This window comes from Capra hircus, chromosome 16 (assembly GCF_001704415.2).
Source record: "Capra hircus breed San Clemente chromosome 16, ASM170441v1, whole genome shotgun sequence".
Taxonomy (NCBI): domain Eukaryota; kingdom Metazoa; phylum Chordata; class Mammalia; order Artiodactyla; family Bovidae; genus Capra; species Capra hircus.
The window spans coordinates 54,219,242-54,241,968 of record NC_030823.1 but is presented as its reverse complement, the minus strand read 5'-3'; the positions used below and the strand labels follow the sequence as shown (position 1 = coordinate 54,241,968).

At 38.2% G+C, this 22,727-nt stretch overlaps 1 protein-coding gene across 2 annotated transcripts in view; it reads right to left on the bottom strand.

Moving 5' to 3' along the window:
* Positions 1-22,727, bottom strand: part of RABGAP1L (RAB GTPase activating protein 1 like) — a 719,827-nt gene that overhangs the window by 485,282 nt on the left and 211,818 nt on the right. For both annotated transcript variants that reach the window (XM_018060617.1, XM_018060618.1), the window contains exons 12-13: positions 22,436-22,529; positions 12,055-12,205 (exon numbers count right to left, since the gene is read on the bottom strand). In XM_018060617.1, coding sequence (XP_017916106.1) covers positions 12,055-12,205; positions 22,436-22,529 — 245 coding nt within the window. The remainder of the gene's footprint in view (positions 1-12,054; positions 12,206-22,435; positions 22,530-22,727) is intronic.

The following is a 22,727-nucleotide window of genomic DNA, read 5'->3' as shown; positions in this document are numbered from 1 at the left end:
TCTTCTGTGATTTGTTGGTTATTCAGAAGCATGTTGTTCAGCCTCCATATGTTGGAATTTTCAATAGTTTTTCTCCTGTAACTGAGATCTAATCTTAATGCATTATGGTCAGAAAAGATGCTTGGAATGATTTCAGTTTTTCTTGAATTTATCAAGGCTAGATTTATGGCCGAGGATGTGATCTATGCTGAAGAAGGTTCCGTGAGCACTTGAGAAAAAGGTGAAATTCATTGTTTTGGGGCGAAATGTCCTATAGATATCAATTAGGTCTAACTGGTCTATTGTATCATTTAAAGTTTGTGTTTCTTTGTTAATTTTCTGTTTAGTTGATCTATCCATAGGTGTGAGTGGGGTATTAAAGTCTCCCACTATTATTGTGTTATTGTTAATTTCCCCTTTCATACTTGTTAGCATTTGTCTTACATATTGCGGTGCTCCTTTGTTGGGTGCACATATATTTATAATTGTTATATATTCTTCTGGGATTGATCAGGAGTAACCCCATTCTGTCAAAAAGCTCATTTCCTACAAATAGACAAGGTGATAACAGACAACAGAACAGCCATGTAATTAAGCAATGCCCTGCCTCTCAACGAAACTAGTGTTGAATGTTATTTGACTAACATATAGCACTGAATCTTAAAAAAATAAGCCATATAAAGAAAAAGCAAATATCTACCTGGCTAAATCACATACAAAGTTTATTTTAGTTGTGGAAACTGAAAAGAAAATGTAACTGATTCCATAATTTCACTTTTCAAATATTCACTAAATTTCATTTGATCATTAAAAATAACCCAATTTAAACATTTCCCCTTGAGACTGTCCGGTAATTATAATTACAGTACATTCCACTAAAATAGGGTAAAATTTTTTCTTTAGCTACATGTTTTATTAAAAGCCATCTGCTACAATAATACACTGGAGAACAGAAAGAAGACAGGCTTTACTCTGAGCAGTACTAATAACCTGACAAGAATAAACACAGTGAAGCTTTATCTGTCCATACAATGCTCAAGAAAGCAGAGAACTTGCAGAATCTTAACACAGGCCACTCTTACTGTTGTTTTTTATTTATATTCCAAAAAATATTTTTTGGCAGCAACTACCAAACTACCAACTGCTTGCAACTTTGCCCTTTTTACTCGCTGAAAGAGGTTTAAGCATATGCTTTCTGTACTATGTCAAATTAGACTTCTTCTTTGCAAGTTTTACTGTTTTGTACTTAGCCAGTAGATGGTATTTTTCAGTTCACTGATTATAAAAATGAATGTGCATTACCATCCTAGCACAATACCTGATACACAATAGGTACTCATTTACCAAATAGATACTATAAAATTACTTGTTCAAATTCTATTATTTCAACTCTAGGTACATCAACCAATTATGATGATTATATCAATTCTAGGTATGTCAATTAAATATAAATATCCATTTTGATATGACAAATTTTCTGAGGTTTTTCACTTCACATATTTATTCTAAGAAGAATAAACTTGTATTATGTTATTTTCATTTTACCAGGGGATAAACACTGACCCATTAGTAGTGGATGTAGTAGTTAGCCAACTGTGGTGGAAGTGAGGGAAGGAAGGAGCACACTGACTTCACTTCCGAAGGCTTCCAGGATAATCCAAGCTAAGTCACCAAAAGGCACTTGAATCATTATGTAAGCTACTCCTACACTCTACTCCCTCCCCTAGCCCACTCAGACATATTAAATTCCCACCTCAGGCATCAACTTCCCCATGAAGTCTTCCCTGACTCACCCAAGCAGAGCTGCCACCACCTCTTTCATACTCCACACACTTGGTTAAAATACCTGTTATAACCTGTATCATTATATATTTGATCTATCTGCATATAGGTCTGGCTTTCCCTAGGCCGTGCTCCTCAAAGCTATAAGACCCCTTTTGTCTACACAGGCTTAGAAACCACACATGGCATGGCCCATAAAAGATGCTCAATAATGAGTTACTGAATGAGTGAATTAATAAGTGAATGACACTTTATCTGCCTTGCAGTCTTGATTACATCATATAGCCATCAGGAGTGATTTTTAGAGAATATCATTTAATTTTATGATATACTGGAATATGTATAATGACTAAATAACAATTCATATAATCATTATAAAGCCAAGTTTAAAGATTCAAACATCCCATGATATTCACTAGCCACAAGGAAAAAAAAAAACAAGACAAATCTGATTTTTCATACTTCTAAAAAGATTAATGCTTAATTCTATCAGCTATTGTTCATATCATATGTTCTCATGAAAACTATATGACTGGAAGTTGACTAACACTAAAGTAGCAGTATACACTGATACAAATATCCATTATTACTAATATCATACATTCATTCATATCTTAAATACACACTATATGCCAAGCACTTTATCATTTTACTTAATTCCCACAACAATTCTAGTAGGTACTACTATCATCTGTGCTTTACAAATGATGAAGCTGAGGCTTATAAAGTTGAGATAACTTCTCAAGATTACAAGTTAACACATGGCAGGGGTGAGACTCAAATTCAGGTCAATCTAGCACTAGGATTTAAATCCTTTAAAAAGAAATTGTGTGTGTGCACATATATAAAAACACTTCTTAGAGAAAAGATTCACTTGGAAAAAAACAAATTTAAGTGAGAGAAGGAAATGGCTTATGATAACATTACTTCTGAAAGCTTATCAATTAAAAGCTTATTTTAACAAAATATAAAGTATGAATGTTTTCAATTAGATCACTTATACAAAAAAGGAGAGAATTATAGTCTAATATTTGCAATGTTATATAAAAAGTAATCAGCAGACTTGATAAACTGTCCATGTAATTACAAAAATTATACATACATTTCTGTAAAGCTACATAAAATGCAGATTGCCCTAAGACATCCACAATCTTCCCCATGTCAAATGGCCCATAATGTGTGAAAATATTGTCATTACTCAGTGGCTCGTAAAGCCAGCAATTAAGATTTAATTCTGGACTTCCCTGGTGGTACAATGGACAAGAATCTGCCTGCCAATGCAGGGGACACAGGTTCAATCCCTGCTCTGGGAAGATTCCACGTACTCTGCAGCAACTAAGCCCATGCACCACAGCTATTGAGCCTGTGAGCTGCAAGTACTAAAGGCTACAAACCTAGAGCCTGAGCTCCGCAACAAGAGAAGCCACCACAGTGGGAAGCCCGTGCACCACAACAACGAGTAGCCCCAGCTCACCAGAGCTGGAGAAAGCTGCACACAGCAACTAAGATCCACTGTAACCAAAATTTAAAAAAATTTGTTTTAAGATTTAACCCTAATCTTTGAAGCTCTAAATTCTTTTTGTTTCTATAAAGAGCAGCAAGGTTACAATCCTTTCATTGTCCTTTCAGATCACCTCAATATTATGAAGAATGCTAATTTAATAGAAATAATAAGAAATCTCAATGATAAGCAATAAAGAACTTATACTTTCAGAAGTATGTGGTAGAAGTCTGCCACTGATCCATCCACAGTGTCAATGTCCTCAGCCTCTGGCAGAAACCATGTAGCAGCAGACAGTGGTTGAAGCCTCACGTCGACTTTAGGAAAGATGTGTGAACACCCACTTGAAAAGGGATGGGTTGAAGTCAGGCGATTTCAGCTTTTCTGTTACTGATTCTATAAACTACTGACCCAGCAATCCCACTGCTGGGCATATACACCGAGGAAACCAGAATTGAAAGAGACATGTGTACCCCAATGTTCATCGCAGCACTGTTTATAATAGCCAGGACATGGAAGCAACCTAGATGTCCATCAGCAGATGAATGGCTAAGAAAGTGGTGGTACATATACACAATGGAGTATTACTCAGCCATTAAAAAGAATGCATTTGAATCAGTTCTAATGAGGTGGATGAAACTGGAGCCGATTATACAGAGTGAAGTAAGCCAGAAAGAAAAACACCAATACAGTATACTAACACATATATATGGAATTTAGAAAGATGGTAATGATAATCCTGTATATGAGACAGCAAAAGAGACACAGATGTATAGAACAGTCTTTTGGACTCTTGTGGGAGAGGGAGAGGGTGGAATGATTTGGGAGAATGGCACTGACACATGTATAATATCATACATGAAAGGAATCGCCAGTCCAGGTTCAATGCATGATACTGGATGCTTGGGGCTGGTGCACTGAGACAACCCAGAGGGATGGTACGGGGAGGGAAGAGGGAGGGGGGTTCAGGATGGGGAACATGTGTATACCTGTGGCAGATTCATGTTGATGTATGGCAAAACCAATACAATATTGTAAAGTAATTAACCTCCAATTAAAATAAATTTTTTAAAAAAAGAAATGTTCTACCATATGGAAAGTTTATACATGTTTTTTGCTATAAACAGAATTCCTCAAGTAAACTAAAATCTAATTTCCATACAATGATTAGCATAAAGTAGAGAAAAGGGGATAATACTGCTTGTATTTCTTTAACTTTTTATTACCCTTAATGATTAATGATGAGGAAAATACAGAGGAAGAGTTTTCCCTTCCAAAGGATCTTTAAAAGACAAAACATAAGAATGCCCTGTCCCTTTCATGTCTATTTTAGAGTTTTCTACTTTATGGATTCACATACTAACTCTGCTATTTAGTAACTGTGGGTCTCTCAAACTCTCTGAACCCCCCATCTCATCGATAGTAAAAATGGGAGTGCCATCGCTGAAGGTGTCAGGTTCACCTGGAAAGGGCATATGAAAGCACTAGACATAATAACCATCCCACTTTCCACTGGTTGTCTCAGCAAGTATGTTTTAGCATCTGCTAGAGGGTAGTCCTAGTGTTAAGATTACAGCAGTGAGCAAATCCATTTGCAGTCATTGCTGACCTAAAGTTGATGGTGAAGAGTGCCCTGTGGCTCATACTGTTTCCTACAGCCTCTGACCATGGCAGAACTTTTCACAACTCTGTGTCTTTGGGTATGGCATTGCCTCAGCCTAAACATACCCTCCTGTTCTTGGCTCCTGGGCAAAAGAGTTGGCTGCTCCAGTTTCTGTGCTCCCCTATCACCTTGTTCATATCTCTGTCACAGAACTTAACCATGTCATCACCATTCCTCTGCCTTCCAGACTGACTTCCCTGCTGGACTGTGCATTTCTACTAGATATGATACCGGTGTTACTGTTCACACAGAAAACACCTGCATGTTTAATAAATTGAAGGATGAATCAGTGGCACAAGTACATAAAAGTGGTTACACATATTTCATTTTCCTTCTTTCTCTGTATTTCTCAGGAGGATGTTCTTAATCTACACAGATATCACGAACCCATAGTAATCTCCATATTTCCTTCTTTTCCATGCTACTCATTTAACATTGAAACATACACTGCTTTATAATTTTTCTCATCCCCTATCACTAGTGAGTGCTTACCATGTATTAGGCATGCTCTGAGTGCTTTATGTAAACTACTTATTATCTTATTCAATCCTCCCAATTCTATACAATATGCATTATTAAGACCACTTTATAAATGAGATAAAGGATAATTAAGGAATTTGCCCAAGGTCATGAGCTAGTAACCAGCAGAGCTTGAAATCTGAACCCATGGTCTCCCGCCAGTTGTTGTTCAGTCGCTGTCATGTCTGACTCTTTATGACCCCATGGACTGCAGCACACCAGGCTTCCCTTCCTTCGCTATCTCCTGGAGTGCGCTCAAACTACGTCCACTGAGCTGCTGATGTCATCCAACCATCTCATCCTCCCTCCAGAGTGAGCACTATTTCCTCCCAAAGTGGAGTTATAGCTTTCACTAAGGCAAGTTGTACCTAAAAGTTCCCTGATCCTGGCACTGGAGTTAACATAATTTCTCCATGATTTAGCTGGATCAGCTCATCTGGCTTGTTCTGTTTGGTCCTCAGCTCCAGATTAAGGTTACCAGTTAGTCTGCAGCTCCTGTCCTGGTTCATCTTAAATCTGTCTAGAGTTTTTCATCCTTTTTAAAACTTTGGTCCCTAAAGTCTTTTTCCTATCAGTCAAAAAGGCTGGCAAAGTGCTTTAATTAACTAAAAGCACACTGTGACAGCTCCCTCCCCTGAGGCAAAGGTTGATATGCTAATATGATGGAGTCACAAAATCAAGCATATTTCAGGGCTTGGTCAGGTATTACAATGTATGAAGAACAGAAAGTAAGTAATAAAGAGTAGGTATACTATGTCTATGAAACAGGAAGTACAAGCTTGAGTGAGCAACAGATACTATTCTTTAATGTATTGTACTGATGATTACACAAAGCAGATGACAGGCTGGATCCAGTCTGCTGGCTATATGCCATCTCACCTGGAAAGACTGCTTCAGAATGTGATTTGTTTTTTCAAAGAGTGAACTAGCACACTACTACTAAAGGATGAAATGATAAACAGACTAGTTTTTCTACTAAGAGCCCAATCACCTTTTCCTTCTTCCCTGTATTATATGATATATTTGGGAGGGATTTTAGCAAGTTTATTTGTTCAAGCTGAACCAGTTCATTAACTAACCTTGAAATCTTGCCATTCCCTTAATAAGAGAGGAGAGATTAATGGGACCAAAAGAAAATACTACCAGCTTTGGACTAAACACGCAGGCACTTCTTACTGAAAATCCTCTAGGTATTCATGTTCTATCTCCTAAGCTCATATGCATTCAACACCAAAGTGCATTCTTAATGTTCTTGGCTACAAACACTTGCTGTCTGATTTCTACCCGAAAGCATAGAGAAAGAACAATACTGTCATTATTCATCTTATTTTTATTATGTTTGGCTATCAAGCAAGGAAGACAATGAAGTTAAATATACCACTGTACTTCCTCTCACAGAAATGTTATGACTTGAGAGCCTGAATAAAGGCACATGATCAGAGCCACACATTTCTGCATTGTTTATATGAAAATGCTTTTGATAAATGGCACTGTTATTGATAGAAATATTAATAACATTAAAAATTTTATGTGGTCATTGATTTATAAACCAAAGGTGAAAATATTTACTATACTATCTTTAAATTATACATTATTAGTCAATCTCAAATGGTGATTAGTAAACATTTGCTGTCCTAAAATAAGCTACTAGGCTTAGTTCATAATAAATTATTCCACAACAAAGCTCAATCACTGTCACTATCAATAGGCAGGTATTGCAGAAAAAGGCAGGTGTCTACATAGTATTGAGTCTCTCTTTCTTATTAATAAACTCGTATTTCAGTGGATGAAGAGGAGTCGCAACATACCATTTTAAAAAAATATTTCCCAGCATTCCATGGAGATAGTCATGTAACAGAATCCTGGTCAAGGAAATTAAGTGGAAGTTGTTTGGGGGTTTAAGGAAAAGCGCTTTATAAGGGTGACACACCTGGTCCAGATATGCCAAAGAGTTCTAGATTCAAGGAAAGTTCAGGCTCATGGAAGGTAACCTTTAAACACTTGGAATTTCCCAAATGACAGAGGAATTTTTGTCATTCATGGTGGGACCCACCAATCACCTCTTACAATTTATGCTTACATTTTGGGTGACTCATGGAAGGACCATAGACAGTTTATTCTAAGAAGAGGACTAAGCATGGAAGCTGGCCAAGCGAAAAAGACCAACCATGAAACTAGAGGATAGGGGTGTTGAGCCAGGTGATTTCAATCCAATCTCAGTGGAGAGAAGAAGACTAAAAACTTAGTTCAACCAAATGGTTGGCAATGATTCAATCAATCACCCATACATGTGATTAACTATATATATAAAGATTAACTATACATATAGTCCAGTGAAGTCGCTCAGTCATGTCCGACTCTTTGCAACCCCATGGACTGTAGCCTGCCAGGCTCCTCTGTCCATGGGAATTTTCAGGCAAGAATACCAGAGTGCGTTGCCATTTCCTTCTCCAGGGGATCTTCCCAACCCAGGGATCGAACCCAGGTCTCCTGCATTGTAGGCAGATGCTTTTACCATCTAAGCCACCAGGGAAGTCTCTAACTATATATATTAAGAAATCCCAATAAAAATTCTGGACACCAAAGCTTGCTGAAATGCCTAGGTTAGTGATACACACTACTACAGATTGATGCTGGGAAGTTAAGGTGTCCCTGAGAGTTGGACTGTGAAGAAGGCTGAGCACTGAAGAATTGATGCTTTTGAACTGTGGTATTGGAGAAGACTCTTGAGAGTCCCTTGGACTGCAAGGAGATCCAACCAGTCCATTCTGAAGGAGATCAGCCCTGGGATTTCTTTGGAAGGAATGATGCTGAAGCTGAAGCTCCAGTACTTTGGCCACCTCATGCGAAGAGTTGACTCATGGGAAAAGACTCTGATGCTGGTAGGGATTGGGGGCAGGAGGAGAGGGGTACAACAGAGGATGAGATGGCTGGATGGCATCACTGACTTGATGGACATGAGTCTGAGTGAACTCCAGGAGTTGGTGATGGACAGGGAGGCCAGGCATGCTGCGATTCATGGGGTCGCAAAGAGTCAGACACAACTAAGTGACTGAACTGAATGTAAGCTTCCTTGGAACCCTCACAGTTACAGATTCTTTCCAATGTATCTCTTCCTTTGGCGGACTCTAATTTTTATCTGATGTATATCTTTTTGCTACTAAAAAAAGAAAACGTGTAATCCTAACACTTTGCTACATGCCTGGGGGAGTCTATTCAGTTCAGTCGCTCAGAGTCTATTCAGTTCAGTCGCTCAGTCGTGTCCGACTCTTTGCAACTCCATGAATTGCAGGAGTTTATGGGGACCCCCAAATTTGTAGCCATCTAGTATAAAGTGAGAATGGCACCGGGGATCCCCAACCTTGCAGCTCATTTCAGAAATCTTGGGCAGAACTTGGCAGTATCGAGGACTATTCCTTTAACCTCAAGTTTGGATGCTTTTGTCTTTCCTTTCCTCTTTACTGGACACAATATGATGTAGAGAAGTCATTTGAGACAACAAGGTGACAAGCATAGACCAAATATATCAGACAGAGTTCAGTCAGGGACACAGAACCTGTTCTAAACATTTCAAAATGGATTAATGCAAGGACTTGGTCCTTAAACACTGGACCAAAAGATTGGGAACATCAATGCTAGCTTATAGGTCTGCCACAACTATAGTCCAAAGAATCAGGAGGTTGCCACTGCTAATCAAGATAGGAAACTGAAGGGAAAAGGAACACAGAATGAAGGCGGGAGATTCATAAGGGAATGTCCAGAGCAGATGAAAATCTCATAAGTGGCAAAGGCCAGGCATCTGCCTACTACTGCCAAAGAAAAACAATATGGCTTTTTCCTCCCTCCAGTCTTCACAGGCAGAAAGTAAACCACTGTCAGAATTCCAGAGTGAAAGGAGTCTGGGAATGTTTTATTCAATGAAAACATTTATGTCATTCTGTCTCTTGGATCTTCTTCCTGAAAACTGTATATTCAAAACCATCATAGTGCTTAGTATATATTTATAAGTATATGCTTAGTAAAGGTTTTATCACACATAAAAACATATATAGTCAGGAGTTTATAAACAATATTGTGTCAGACTATTTTCATTTTTATCCCAAAGTCTGAAATCTTAAAAGGTATGAATTAACAAACTCTCTTAGCAGAGAAAGGAATATGACAGTAGCTGCTGCTGCTGCTGCTGCTGCTGCTGCTGCTGCTGCTGCTGCTGCTGCTGCTGCTGCTAAGTCGCTTCAGCAGCCCACAAGGCTCCCCCGTCCCTGGGATTCTCCAGGCAAGAACGCTGGAGCTGCTACCCCACAAATAGTCATTAAAAGTATACAATTTCTTACTCATAGGAAAAAGTGATTTGATGCCAAGAGTTATGGTCTCTGGATATTTTTCCTCAGATGGGTATCATTAATAAAAATGTCTGAGCATAAACTTCCAATATATGTATATTTATTATTTATGTTTATTATTCACAAGTGCTACTGTACTAATAAAAATACTATAAAGCATAGAAACAGACTATGAAAAAGATTTTTTTAGTGAAAAATGTTTGCTTAACAAAAATACTACAAAAATATTATTCAATATAAAATATAGGTAATTTAATTTTTCTATTTTCTGTAATTTTTCTATAAAGATAAACTTTATATGACATAATATTCAGCAAAGTGTATAATTCACTGGTTTTTAGTATATTCACAATGGTGAGAAACTGTCACGTCTAATGCCAGAATATTTCCATCATCCCAAAACGGAACCTCAGACCTGTTAGCAGTCACTCCCAATTCCTCCCCTCCTCCATACCCTGACAAACAGTAGTCTATTTTCTGTCTCCATAGACATATCTATTCTGAATATTTCACATGGACAGAATCATACACTACGACTCCTTATCTTTTAATATGTTTGTCAAGCAATTTATAAAATGACAGTTTGAAAACATTCCCAAATCAGTTTTTTGATTCATGGTTTTAATCATGAGCATATCTGGAAAACAATAACACAGAGCAAAGGCGCATTTGTTTCAGTCCCACCCATCAACCATTTTGATGAAACATAGCTAGGCGATTCCTCATTTTCTCAAATTATTCTTAATAAATCAGAAGGCAGTGAATTTTTATATTTCTAACAATCAGTCTCAAATTTCCTGCATCTACTTGTACAAGATTTAAATGTTCTTGAAATTTATGATTCCAGATTTCAAAGAAAGAAAATGGTAAGAGTTTTTTAATAATACAGACTTGCAGTTTTCAATCACAAAAATCACAGTGATGTTCAAATTGCCAAATGTTTCAAACATCCTTTCCTATAACATGAATTTATTTCCCAAAGTAGTTGCTTTGTCATCCATTATCATAATATTAGTTTTTGACTGAAGGAAAAGAGTAGTGTGTTTCTCTTTTTTAATATCTTGATATGTAGCATCCTGTGACATCAATATTTGTAAACCATTCATCTATCCTATGAAGATTAGAACTAGATAACCTGTAAATCCACCTAACCTAATGCATGCAAACTGCAAGAAAACTGAATATTCTAAAAGTGAATACATGAGTGTGAGCACCACTGTTATTTCATTCCAAAGTGTGCAAGTCCCTTCTTCCCCCACCTCACTCCTGAACCTCAAGGGATAAGTGGCCATTAGCCCCAAGGACTTAGGAAGGTACCAACCACAGCATAGCAAATATGAGCATAGCTTAACATCATTTTGTATCTGCAATTTAAAATTGCAAATGGAACTTTAGATATCTCTGCCCCCAACATCAATGGATTATCCTGCACATTCCACTTCAGAAAATACTAATTACAAATGGTATAAAGGGTTGTTTAATATATTAATTGAGCAGTGACTGAATATACTAGGAACTCAGAAAATATCTGTGGAAAGATTGGAAGCAAAGAGGTAAGGGAGGGGAGAAGGAATTAGAGGGGCTAAAGAATTTTAAAAACTGATGTAGCCTGAGGAGTAAAGTCTTACTGAACAAAAAAATTTCTTTATGAAGAGAGATTTTCTTTTAAAAAAAAGTTATCATTATTTTAAAATCATGATTTAGAGTAGATTAAGAAATTGGGAGGTAAGATCTAAGAAGAAAGCCTAGGAGCCAGGATTACCCATGTTCTAAAATCAGTTTTTTGGACATAAGCAGAGGAATTTACGTTGGAACCAAAGGCTCCTGACAGGATAAGAATCTGGGCAACTATCCACATCATCTACGTGTAAGGTTACATAAGCACAGATAGTCATAATTTCAAGTTAATTTGACTTTAAAATTACACTAGAGTACAATTATACTGTGTACAACTGTATATAAATCTCACACAGTAAGAAAGGTTAATTGAAAGTATTTGAAATATAAGTATATTCCAACATAGTAAATAGTTATAACAATCACTGAAATGAAAAAAATGAAAGCCAAGGCATTAAGTGTTCATAGATGACTACATTCCATTGTTTATCACTATTCAACAAGAGTTCAGAACAAAAGGCAGACATAGTCACCAAACAAGGCAGTATAGCTTTTCAAAAAGTTCAAAGCATTTATGACTTATTAGAGCTATGAAAACAGGATTTACTTAATATACTGTCACATGAGAGTAATATGAAAAGAGCTCCTACCTTTGTGATAAGAAGTCGGTACCTATCCAGCATCGCTTGGTTGTCATGGCAGCCTGCTAATAATTGCCATACCTCTGCCCTCAATGCTTCAGGAACACCACTCTTCACCAGAGTGGACAGCCCCTTTGGTCGTGCACCAAGGTTACTGTGCCTGAGAAAACAAGAAAATAAACCATTCATACTCCCTTCACCACTACTGACCTGCTGCTATTATGGAAAATATATTAGTGAGTTTATATTTAAAAAAAAGTGTAAGACTGAATCAGGAGGAAAACGGCAGCAAGTGGCATGAAATAATATTAGTAGTGTTTAAGTTTAGTAACGTCTTCAACTTTTTTTCTTGATTGCATCTTGCTTATTAGTGAACCACATTATCCCACCCTCCTTCCTCTCATTTACTTTTTAAACATTCTATGAACTTACTCATAATAATGAATGTGTTAACTGTATATTCCCAGGCATCATTTCAAGGCCTAAAAAGAGCCATTTGAATCCCCTGAGATGAATGTATGGTGTGTGTAGTAAGGGCTGGGGGCTAGGGATGCTGAGAGTGGATCAGAAAAGAGACCTATTACACCTTGACTATACTTCTAAATCCTGATCCAAAGTGCTTGCAAAAGGAAGAACCTAGCCCTTTCCTACAAACCTCATATGACCTATCCAACTCCCTAGCCACATACACTTAGCAGCTTTACCCATTCCCAAGGATGCTTAGAACATGAACAAAGACAAATACATTGTCATGAAGCCAGTTATCACATAGCAGGTATGCGACTCTGATCATCTGCCCAATTGAACCAAAAGTGAATTGTAGTTCCCAGCCTATGTCTGGAGAAGGCAGTGGCACCCCACTCCAGTACTCCTGCCTGGAAAATCCCATGGACGGAGGAGCCTGGTAGGCTGCAGTCCATGGGGTTGCTGAGAGTTGGACACGACTGAGCACTTTCACTTTCACTTTCATGCATTGGAGAAGGAAATGGCAACCCACTCCAGTGTTCTTGCCTTGAGAATCCCAGGGACGGGGGAGCCTGGTGGGCTGCCGTCTATGGGGTTGCACAGAGTCGGACACGACTGAAGCAACTTAGCAGCAGCAGCCTATGCCTAGCTTGAACCTGGAGCTATGTTCCATACCGTTTTGTTCAGACTTTATCTCTACTTTTATTTGCTGCTCACCTTTAATCTCTCAAGAGTTGATCCTAACTTAACCATCCAAACTTTAAAGATGTACTGTGGTTTGGTCTAACATCCCAGGTTTTTGCTTCAGGTTTTGAACCTGTGAAGTCATAGAAACCATGTATCTATTTTCTAAAATTGGCCTCCTGCCTACTTTATCAAATTCTCCATCTTTACACTCTTCCAAATGCAGCCCAGACCTCAGTTTTGGCATATCCTTCACTTGAAAATATGTTTCAAGCTTTCCCCATACTCTCATAACCCGACTATCTCGGAAAAATTGTAACAATTTCTGTAACTCGAAAGTTCAAGTAAACTCATTCCATTAATATCTTTAATAAACCACCAAATTTATGACCGTTCTGCTTTCTTTCAGCCTTTTAAGGGAAAACTTTTATATTGCTGAGTTAGAGAACCTAATGATACTGACAGGCTTAAAGCAAAACAGAGTAAAAAGAGGTAGAGCTTACACGATTTAACATGCCATGACACCATTAAAGAACCTTAATTATGCTGCTAAGTGAAAAAAGCATGTTTCAAAATAGCATATATGGTATTATTTAAAAAACACATTCTCTCTCTCACACTCTCTCCTTAACACATACTATTTTGAAACCTGCTTTTGACATGCATAAGGAAAACATATGGAAGAATAAACAACAAAATATTTCTGTAATGGAATTAAGAGAAAGTATTCCTTTTATTTTTCTATACTGTTTGAAACATTTATAATGACCTTGAATCCTTTTATAATTATACACACAAAAAAGTCATTTCGAGTCTTTAAATTTCTCCAGTGGACTTCAATTAAAAAATAAATTAATTTGGAAAAACACCATAGCCAAATATGCTCCATAAAATACATCAAGTAGAGGCTTCCTTGGTGACTCAGTGGTAAAAAAAAAAAAATCTGCCTATCAATGCAGGATACAGGCGTTAGATCCATAGTCTGGGAAGATCTCATATGCCACTGAGCAACTAAGCCCACGTGCCACAATTATTGAGCCTGTGCTCTAGAGACCGTGCTCCATAACAAAAGAGGCTACAACAATGAGAATCCTGCACACCATAACTAGAGAGCAGCTCCCACTCACCCCAACTAGAGAAAGCCCTCACAGCAATGAGACTGAGCACTGACCCCACAAACAATGAAAGAATTCGAAAAAAGAGTTGATTTTTATAAAAATGTGTCAGGTAGAAAGATTATTAACTATTTCTGATGAGACTTACACCTGAGTAAACTATATGACACATGGGTTTCCTCCCAGCTGCCTATTCTTCACTCTCCAACTGCATTTAAAATTAGCAAAGGAATGGTGCACCAAAGAGAGCCGGGAACAGTTTCATAAAAGGATCGTTTTTGTAATTTTATTATTTGAGTCTCATCACTGATGCAATGGACATGAACTTGGGCAAACTTCAGGAGATGGTGAGGGACAGGGAGGCCTGGCATGCTGCGGTCCATGGGGTTGCGAAGAGTCGGACACAACTGGGTGACTAAACAACAACAGCAACAACATACTTTTGAATAGGAAAAACACATGATTTGAGGGCTAGGTGAGTTTCTGAACTCAGTATTAAAAAAACTAACTAAAAACAACAGTGTGCCAAGGGCTAAGCTCATTTCTCATGAAATTAAATCCTGAATTATGAGTCCCATAATAAATAATAAAAGAGTAACTCAAAGTAATTAAATATACTACATGTACTACACGGGTATACGTGAACCGTGAACTTCCAGATGTTCAAGCTAGTTTTTGAAAAGGCAGAGGAACCAGAGATCAAATTGCCAACATGTGCTGGATCATCGAAAAAGCAAGAGAGTTCCAGAAAAACATCTATTTCTGCTTTATTGACTATGCCAAAGCCTTTCACTGTGTGGATCACAATAAACTGTGGAAAATCCTGAAAGAGATGGGAGTACCAGACCACCTGACCTGTCTCTTGAGAAACCTATATGCAGGTCAGGAAGCAACAGTTAGAACAGGACATGGAACAACAGACTGGTTCCAAATAGGAAAAGGAGTACATCAAGGCTGTATATTGTCACCCTGCTTATTTAACTTTTACGCAGAGTACATCATGAGAAACACTGGGCTGGAGGAAGCACAAGGTGGAATCAAGACTGCTGGGAGAAATATCAATAACCTCAGATATGCAGATGGCACCACCCTTATGGCAGAAAGTGAAGAGGAACTAAAAAGCCTCTTGATGAAAGTGAAAGAGGAGAGTAAAAAGTTGGCTTAAAGCTCAACATTCAGAAAATGAAGATCATGGCATCCGGTCCCATTACTTCATGGCAAATAGATGGGGAAACAGTGGAAACAGTGGCTGACTTTATTTTGGGGGGCTCCAAGATCACTGCAGATGGTGACTGCAGCCATGAAATTTAAAGATGCTTACTCCTTGGAAGAAAAGTTATGACCAACCTAGATAGCATATTCAAAAGCAGAGACACTACTTTGCCAACAAAGGTCTTTCTAGTCAAGGCTATGGTTTTTCCAGTGGTCATGCATGGATGTGAGAGTTGGACTATAAAAAAGCCTGAGCACCGAAGAATTGATGCTGTTGAACTGTGGTGTTGGAGAAGACTCTTGAGAGTCCCTTGGACTGCAAGGAGATCCAACCAGTCCATTCTAAAGATCGGTCTTGGGTATTCATTGGAAGGACTGATGTTGAAGCTGAAACTCCAATACTTTGACCACCTGATGCGAAGAGCTGACTCACTGGAAAAGACTCTGATGCTGGGAGGGATTGGGGGCAGGAGGAGAAGGGGACAACAGAGGATGAGATGGTTGGATAGCATCATCGACTCAATGGACATGAGTTTGGGTAAACTCCAGGAGCTGATGATCAACAGGAAGGCCTGTGCTGTGGTTCATAGGGTTACAAAGAATCGGACACGACTGAGTGACTGAACTGAACTGAACATGTTATACAAAGCTCAATGTCAGCACTGTGTATCTACAACTATTAAAACTCCAATAAATATCTCCCACATAAAAGAAACCTTTTTATTCAACTCCATATAACACTCCAGATGTCATATTGTCTTCCCACCTTGCACATCAAATTTCCCTAACAGATGACTGTACATTATCTCGACTTCTTCCCTCACACTCATTCCTCAGCTCAGTTCAGCATGGCTTCTCTCTTTTATGTAAGTAATACATGACCTCTCTCCATGCCACTAATTTCCAGAGACATTTTTTCAGTCCTTCCACTGCTGACCGTTTTGTTTCCTTGGCATCAGTGACAAAGCACTCTCTTTTCCCTCCTCACAAACCCAACTGCTGATTGCTTCTCCTCTATTAAAGTGTTTCAAGCTGCCAATCTCTCCACTCTCCCTCAATGATCTAATTCTCTCCACTCTCTCATCTCTAGGCATTATTACCCATCCCCACAAATTCTGAGCTCCAGAAATCAATATATTCAAATTTGAACTCATACTCTTTCTCCCTAAACCTGATCATTTTCCAGGGTGCCCTACCTCAGTGATTGTCACCACAATTCAACCAAATTAGAAACCTAGATGTTACTGTTCACATTACTCTCTATCCCATAATTTATTACTAATTTATCAAGAAATCTAATGCATTTTATTTTCCCAACCTCTCCAAAATCCTTGCACTCCAACCTCCACTGCCACCAATTCTACTCATTCTGCAACCTCTGTAATGACCTCCTAACTTCCACTCATCCTATTACCATGTATTTTCAATACAGCAGGCAAAATGAAGAGGAAAACAGCTTGATTAAATATCATATTGGCTCAAATTACTCTGCATAACCAATTATATAAGATTCTGAATCTGAACTATCTCTTCTTACACAGGCATACACACACACATACACATGCAAACACACACCTTAAGGTTAACAGTCAACAGTCCCTAGTATACCTTTTACTGTAATATGATTCAACTCAACCAATATTCTAGCTTCTAGCTGGCCCTCGTCTATTTGGCCAGGCATAACAAAAAAGTCTTTTCTCCTCTCTTAAAAACCCAGGCACTATTTATCTTCATAGTGAAGTGAAAGTGGCTCACTTGTATTCAGCTCTTTGCAATGCCATGGACTGTAGCCTGCCAGGCTCCTCTGTCCATGGACTTATCCAGGCAAGAATACTGGAGTGGACAGCCACTCCTTTCTCCATCCAGGTCTCCCACATTGCAGACGGATTCTTTACCATCTCAGCCAACAGGGAAGCCCTAGAATACTGGAGTGGGTCGTGTCGTGTCGTGTCGTGAAGTTGCTCAGTCGTGTCCAACTCTTTGCGAGCCCATGGACTGTAGCCTACCAGGCTCTTCCCTCCCTGGGATTCTCCAGGCAAGAGTACTAGAGTGGGTTGCCATTTCCTTCTCCAGGGAATCTTCCCAACCCAGGGATTGAACCCAGGTCTCCTGCATTCCAGGCAGATGCTTTAACCTCTGAGCCAACAGGGTAGCCTATCCCTCTTCCAGGGAATCATCCCCACCCAGGAACTGAACCAGGGTATTCTGCATTGCAGGTTGGTTCTTCATCCGTTGAGCTAACTTACAGACTGACATTTAAAAAGAACTGGGTAGTTCCATAATACAACATGATTAACAGCTTTAAATTACTGATTATTCTGGTAATGAGACAGTAATTAATTATAGTGTATTCAGCACCCTGTATTTAAGAGATACTGATATCAATGGATACTAAGCCAAAAGCTATAGTATACATCTATGACCAGAGAAGATCCAAACAAAAGGACAATTTATAAAAATAGTCATTGTTTCAGTATTTCTAATAAAAATATAATTACATATAGTCATTGCTTTAATACAGCATTAACTATACCCATCAGGAGACTTAGAAGCAGGCATCTAATTAGGACAAGTGTTGAACTCGGCACTAGAAGCAATATAGGTATCAAATGATTCAAAAGTCACATATAAACCAGATGTGCTAAACAAATAGTAACTGGGAAGTCTGTAATGCATGAATGTAAATTCCACAAGGGAACGAATATCTGTCTTCTTTACTTATATATCCCAAGCACCTAGAGCAGTGCCTGTTATATACAAGGAATTCAATAATTTTAGATAAAAGAATAGATTTATGAGACTAAATTAACATGAACAACTAATACGGCTAAGCTAAAGAATGCTTTTTTTTTTTAAGGCAAACAGTCTCACTGATTTAACAGCATCATAAAGCAGTTGTATATTCATCTAGTTACCTCCAAAGAGGGATCTTTTCTTGAAACTGTTTGGGTATATAAGAACTTTCTCTATTTTTAAGGTTGTCTAAGAAAGAATTTCAAAGAGGAGCTATAATTTCTAACAAAGACAGCAGAGAAATCAAGAAGTGAGAAGAAAAGGCACTGAATGATACTCAGTGGTCACTTATGGAACTGGGGCAATTTGCCCCAATTGATAGAGAAGAAGTGGAAGTAGGAGGCTAGAAGCTATGAGAATGTGAGGGCAGCAGCTTGACCCACCTCAAATGGTCTTCTCAGAAAAAGGAATAGTTAGAACTGAAACTAAAAGGTGGGAAACATCAAGTAAAGCTGGGGATTTGTCCTTCCCTCATTAATGGTAAGACCTATATGTCAACCGAGGTCTCACTTTAAGTTAATCAAGATGCATGAAGAAGTTTCAAGAAAAGAGATAGATTAAAGATCACTAGGAAAAGCAAGAGCACATATTTTGTTCTGATTTGTATATGCTTTCACCGGGTTTTTTCATTAGTGGAAAAAGTTGAATATTATATTGATGTGAAAAGGAAAGAAGCTATTTATGTTCATGCTTAGTGATTTGAATTCTTCATGTTTTCCGAGTTTAGATATTTTGGGGGGTCATTCTGCTGATGTTCAGCTAGGTTGAGAGATCATGGATTAAGAACATGTTTTCCTACCTTGATAATAAGGAAAGTCATGAAGGATACAACCAAAGTGCCTATTAAATCTGTACCAATTTTCTGCAAGTCTAATAGTCTGAAGGTAGTTTTATTTATATATAGTAAACCAATACTCAATTTTTATCTCAAAGTTCCCTTAGTGTTTTGGTTAGAAAATCTTCCTGTCACAAAAGTTGACTTACATCTGACTGTTCAGGGTCAGCACAGTGTTCTCCTAGTCTTTAAGAATCTCAACAGCTTTTATACAATTCAAAACCAGAAACAGTTTTCCAGAAATAATTCTGCCCGAATTCTTTAAATTATTTAACATGCAAGACATCAGCATTACCATTCTGAATATATTCAACACATATAAAAAAATTCTTGCTACCACTTTCAGTTTGGTGTTTTCAAGTCTTTCTATCACAAGTGTGTTAGTTGCCCAGTCTTGTCCAATTCTGTGACCCCATGGACTGCAGCCTGTGAGGCTTCCCTGTCCATGGAATACTCCAAGAAAGAATACTGGAGTGGGTAGTCATTCCCTTCTCCAGGGGATCTCTTCCCAAATTTCTATCACAAACATTTCCTCAATTCCTCTCTCCCTGGCCCTCTTTCTCTCTTTCTCCCTCAATCTTTGTTTGCTCACTTTTCTATGTAGTATTTCAAAATACCTAAGGGCTTCCCTGATGGCTCCCAGGGTAAAGCATCTGCCCGCAATGCGGGAGACCCGGGTTCGATTCCTGGGTCGGGAAAGTCCCCTGGAGAAGGAAATGGCAATCCACTCCAGCACTCTTGCCTGGAAAATCCCATGGACAGAGGAGCCTGATAGGCTACAGTCCATGGGGTCGCAAAGAGTCGGACACGACTGAGCAACTTCACTTCACTTCACTTCAAAACACCTTAACTCTAATTTCAGATGAAGACCTCCATCACTGAATTTATAGTCTGTTTTCCATTATCTTTTCCATAGTATCCATTTTTTCTGATAATTTAAAATTAGTATTACTCTTCCTTTATATCTTTCTAATAACACATTTCATTACCTGAGTTCTGATTTTATCCATAAAAGTTTCACTTTATTTTAATATAGTGATCTCATTGTTTCACAGTAAGTTCAAAATACTTTCAACTATATTTTATTTAAAAGCCCCTTGATAATACAGGCTGTCTCCTCATAAAAAATATTTCCCCCCAAAGCACCAAATGAAGCACAATAGGTGCTCTACCTAACTGAACCACAAAAATATCTTCTTATAAGTCCCTAGCTAATATTCCTAAGACTCACTCAAATGCTTTAAACCCACAAAAACATTAATGTTAAAAGAGATACGCCAAGACCAATTTTAAAACTTTGTCAATTCTTGTGTAATAGAAATAAACTTCTCTCAATTAGGCAAATGTCATCATTTTCACATAAACTGTCATGACACAACTACAATGAAGACAATAAAAATAAAAATACCTCAACTGTAAAAGATTCAGCAAATTTTCTACAGGTCTAAAAACCAGTTATCCGAGTTCTTTAAAACAGTTCCCTAAGATTCTATAAACGAGGTGGTTGAAGTCCACTACAAAAATATAATGTAGAAAGATTATATTTCTGAAAAAGTGTACACTGAATGGTAGCTGAGGAATCCCATCAACTCTACTTTAGAATTCTTACTCAATTTGGAACTCCACTTTATACATAAGGCCCATGAGTTTGGTAAAGACCTCATCAACCCATGCAGTTATGTCCTAACTAGCTACTCTATTAACAATTTCATCAGACTCCAAAATTACCGTCTAAATAATAAGAAGCATCATAAAAACAATTTTTTAAAGTTATTTTCCAAGAAAATTTTTTGTTAGTATTTACTTTTATTTATTTGTTTGGCTGTGCCTGGTCTTTGTTGCGGCACTGAGAATCTCTGGTTGTGGCATGCGAACTCTTAGTTGCAGCATGTGGGATGAAGTTCCCTCACCAGGGATTGCATCTGAGCCCCCGGATTACCAACTGGACTATCAGGCAAGTCCCCATAATAGCAACTTCACCTTTAAAGTATTTGTTGGGAATTGCCCTTATTATGCTTATTGTATTTTTTTTTTCCTACTTCTGTGTTCATTCCAAAATTTCCAGTGGGTGCTAACAGAAACATTTATTCATCATGTCACAATTCTGTTTTAATGTCTTTGGAGGGACTGATGTTGAAGCTGAAACTTCAATACTTTGGCCACCTGATGCAGAGAGCTGACTCATTTGAAAAGACCCTGATGCTGGGAAAAATTGAGGGCAGGAGAAGGGGACGACAGAGGATGAGATGGCTGGATGGCATCACTGACTCGATGGACATGAGTTTTGGTAAACTCTGGGAATTGGTGATGGACAGGGAGGCCTGCTGCAGCTCATGGGGTGGCAAAGAGTAGGACACGACTGAGCGACTGAATTGACCTGAGAAGACTGGAAAGAGTATCAGTTTTCTGAGTCTCTTCTCTCTCTTACTAAACCTCCTACATGCATCCATAATAACGAATCCAGAAATCTATGTACTTTATAGAAATGGCAGTCTGTCCAACTGCTTAAATAGTCCTGCCTTTGGAGCCAGACTGCCTAGATTCAAACCCTGGCTCTGTCATTGACTTGCAGCATGATCACGCTCCTAACTGTAACTCCATCACTCAACAAGTCCCATCTCTTCCTGCCTATTCATCAGCTTCCCTTGCAATTGTGTCCTCTTCCTCTGGCATCATCAAATTTTCTCTCTCTGCAAGTCACGTCCAGCAACACACAATGTACATGCTCTATTGACCATCCTAATTTCTAGAATTTCTCAAACTACCTCTCAACCCACATTCACTTACTAATATGTCCTTATTTCTTATCACCCCTTTATAGCAAAACTTCTCTGAAGAGTTATCTATCCATACCTGATGATCACCTTTCCTCCTAGATATAGTCTGACCAGGCTTTCATTCCTCCCTCTCTATGGAGAGTGTCTTGTGTGAGTCACCAGTGACATTTAAACTGCTGGACCCAGTGAAATTCTCAGGCTTCCTCCAACCTGACCTGTCAGCAGCTGAGCACTTCCTTCTTGATAGACTTATTCACTTGAGTTTACCTTGACTCTCCTCCCACCCTACTGGGTGTGCTTTCTGGGACTCCTTTGCCATATCTTTCCTCCTCATCTTTCCAACTGTCGAACACTGGAGTGGTTGAGGGCTCAGCACCTAGATGACTATCTATATTTACTCCCTACATTATCTCAATATAAAGATACATAAACACACAGTTTTTTAATTAATACAACAGATTTACAATCATGTAAACATAAAATTTTCAGTAAGAAAAATAAATTTTTACCATCTTCCTAGCAATTCTCCCCAAGAATATAGGATCTTCTCAGGACAATCCTTAGACACATCACCTGTTCCGCTTGAGAGTTCATTATCACTCTCTGCAGAAGAAACACAAAAACAACAAACATTATATTATATAGTACATTCTATATTTATGTGTTATAAAACAAGAAGCATGACTGTTTCTAATAAAACAAATACTTCTGCTTATATTATACCACTGCAAAAATAACAGTATAAACTTCAATAATATATTTCATTTCAGTGCCAAAATAAATATTTTTAAAGCACAAACT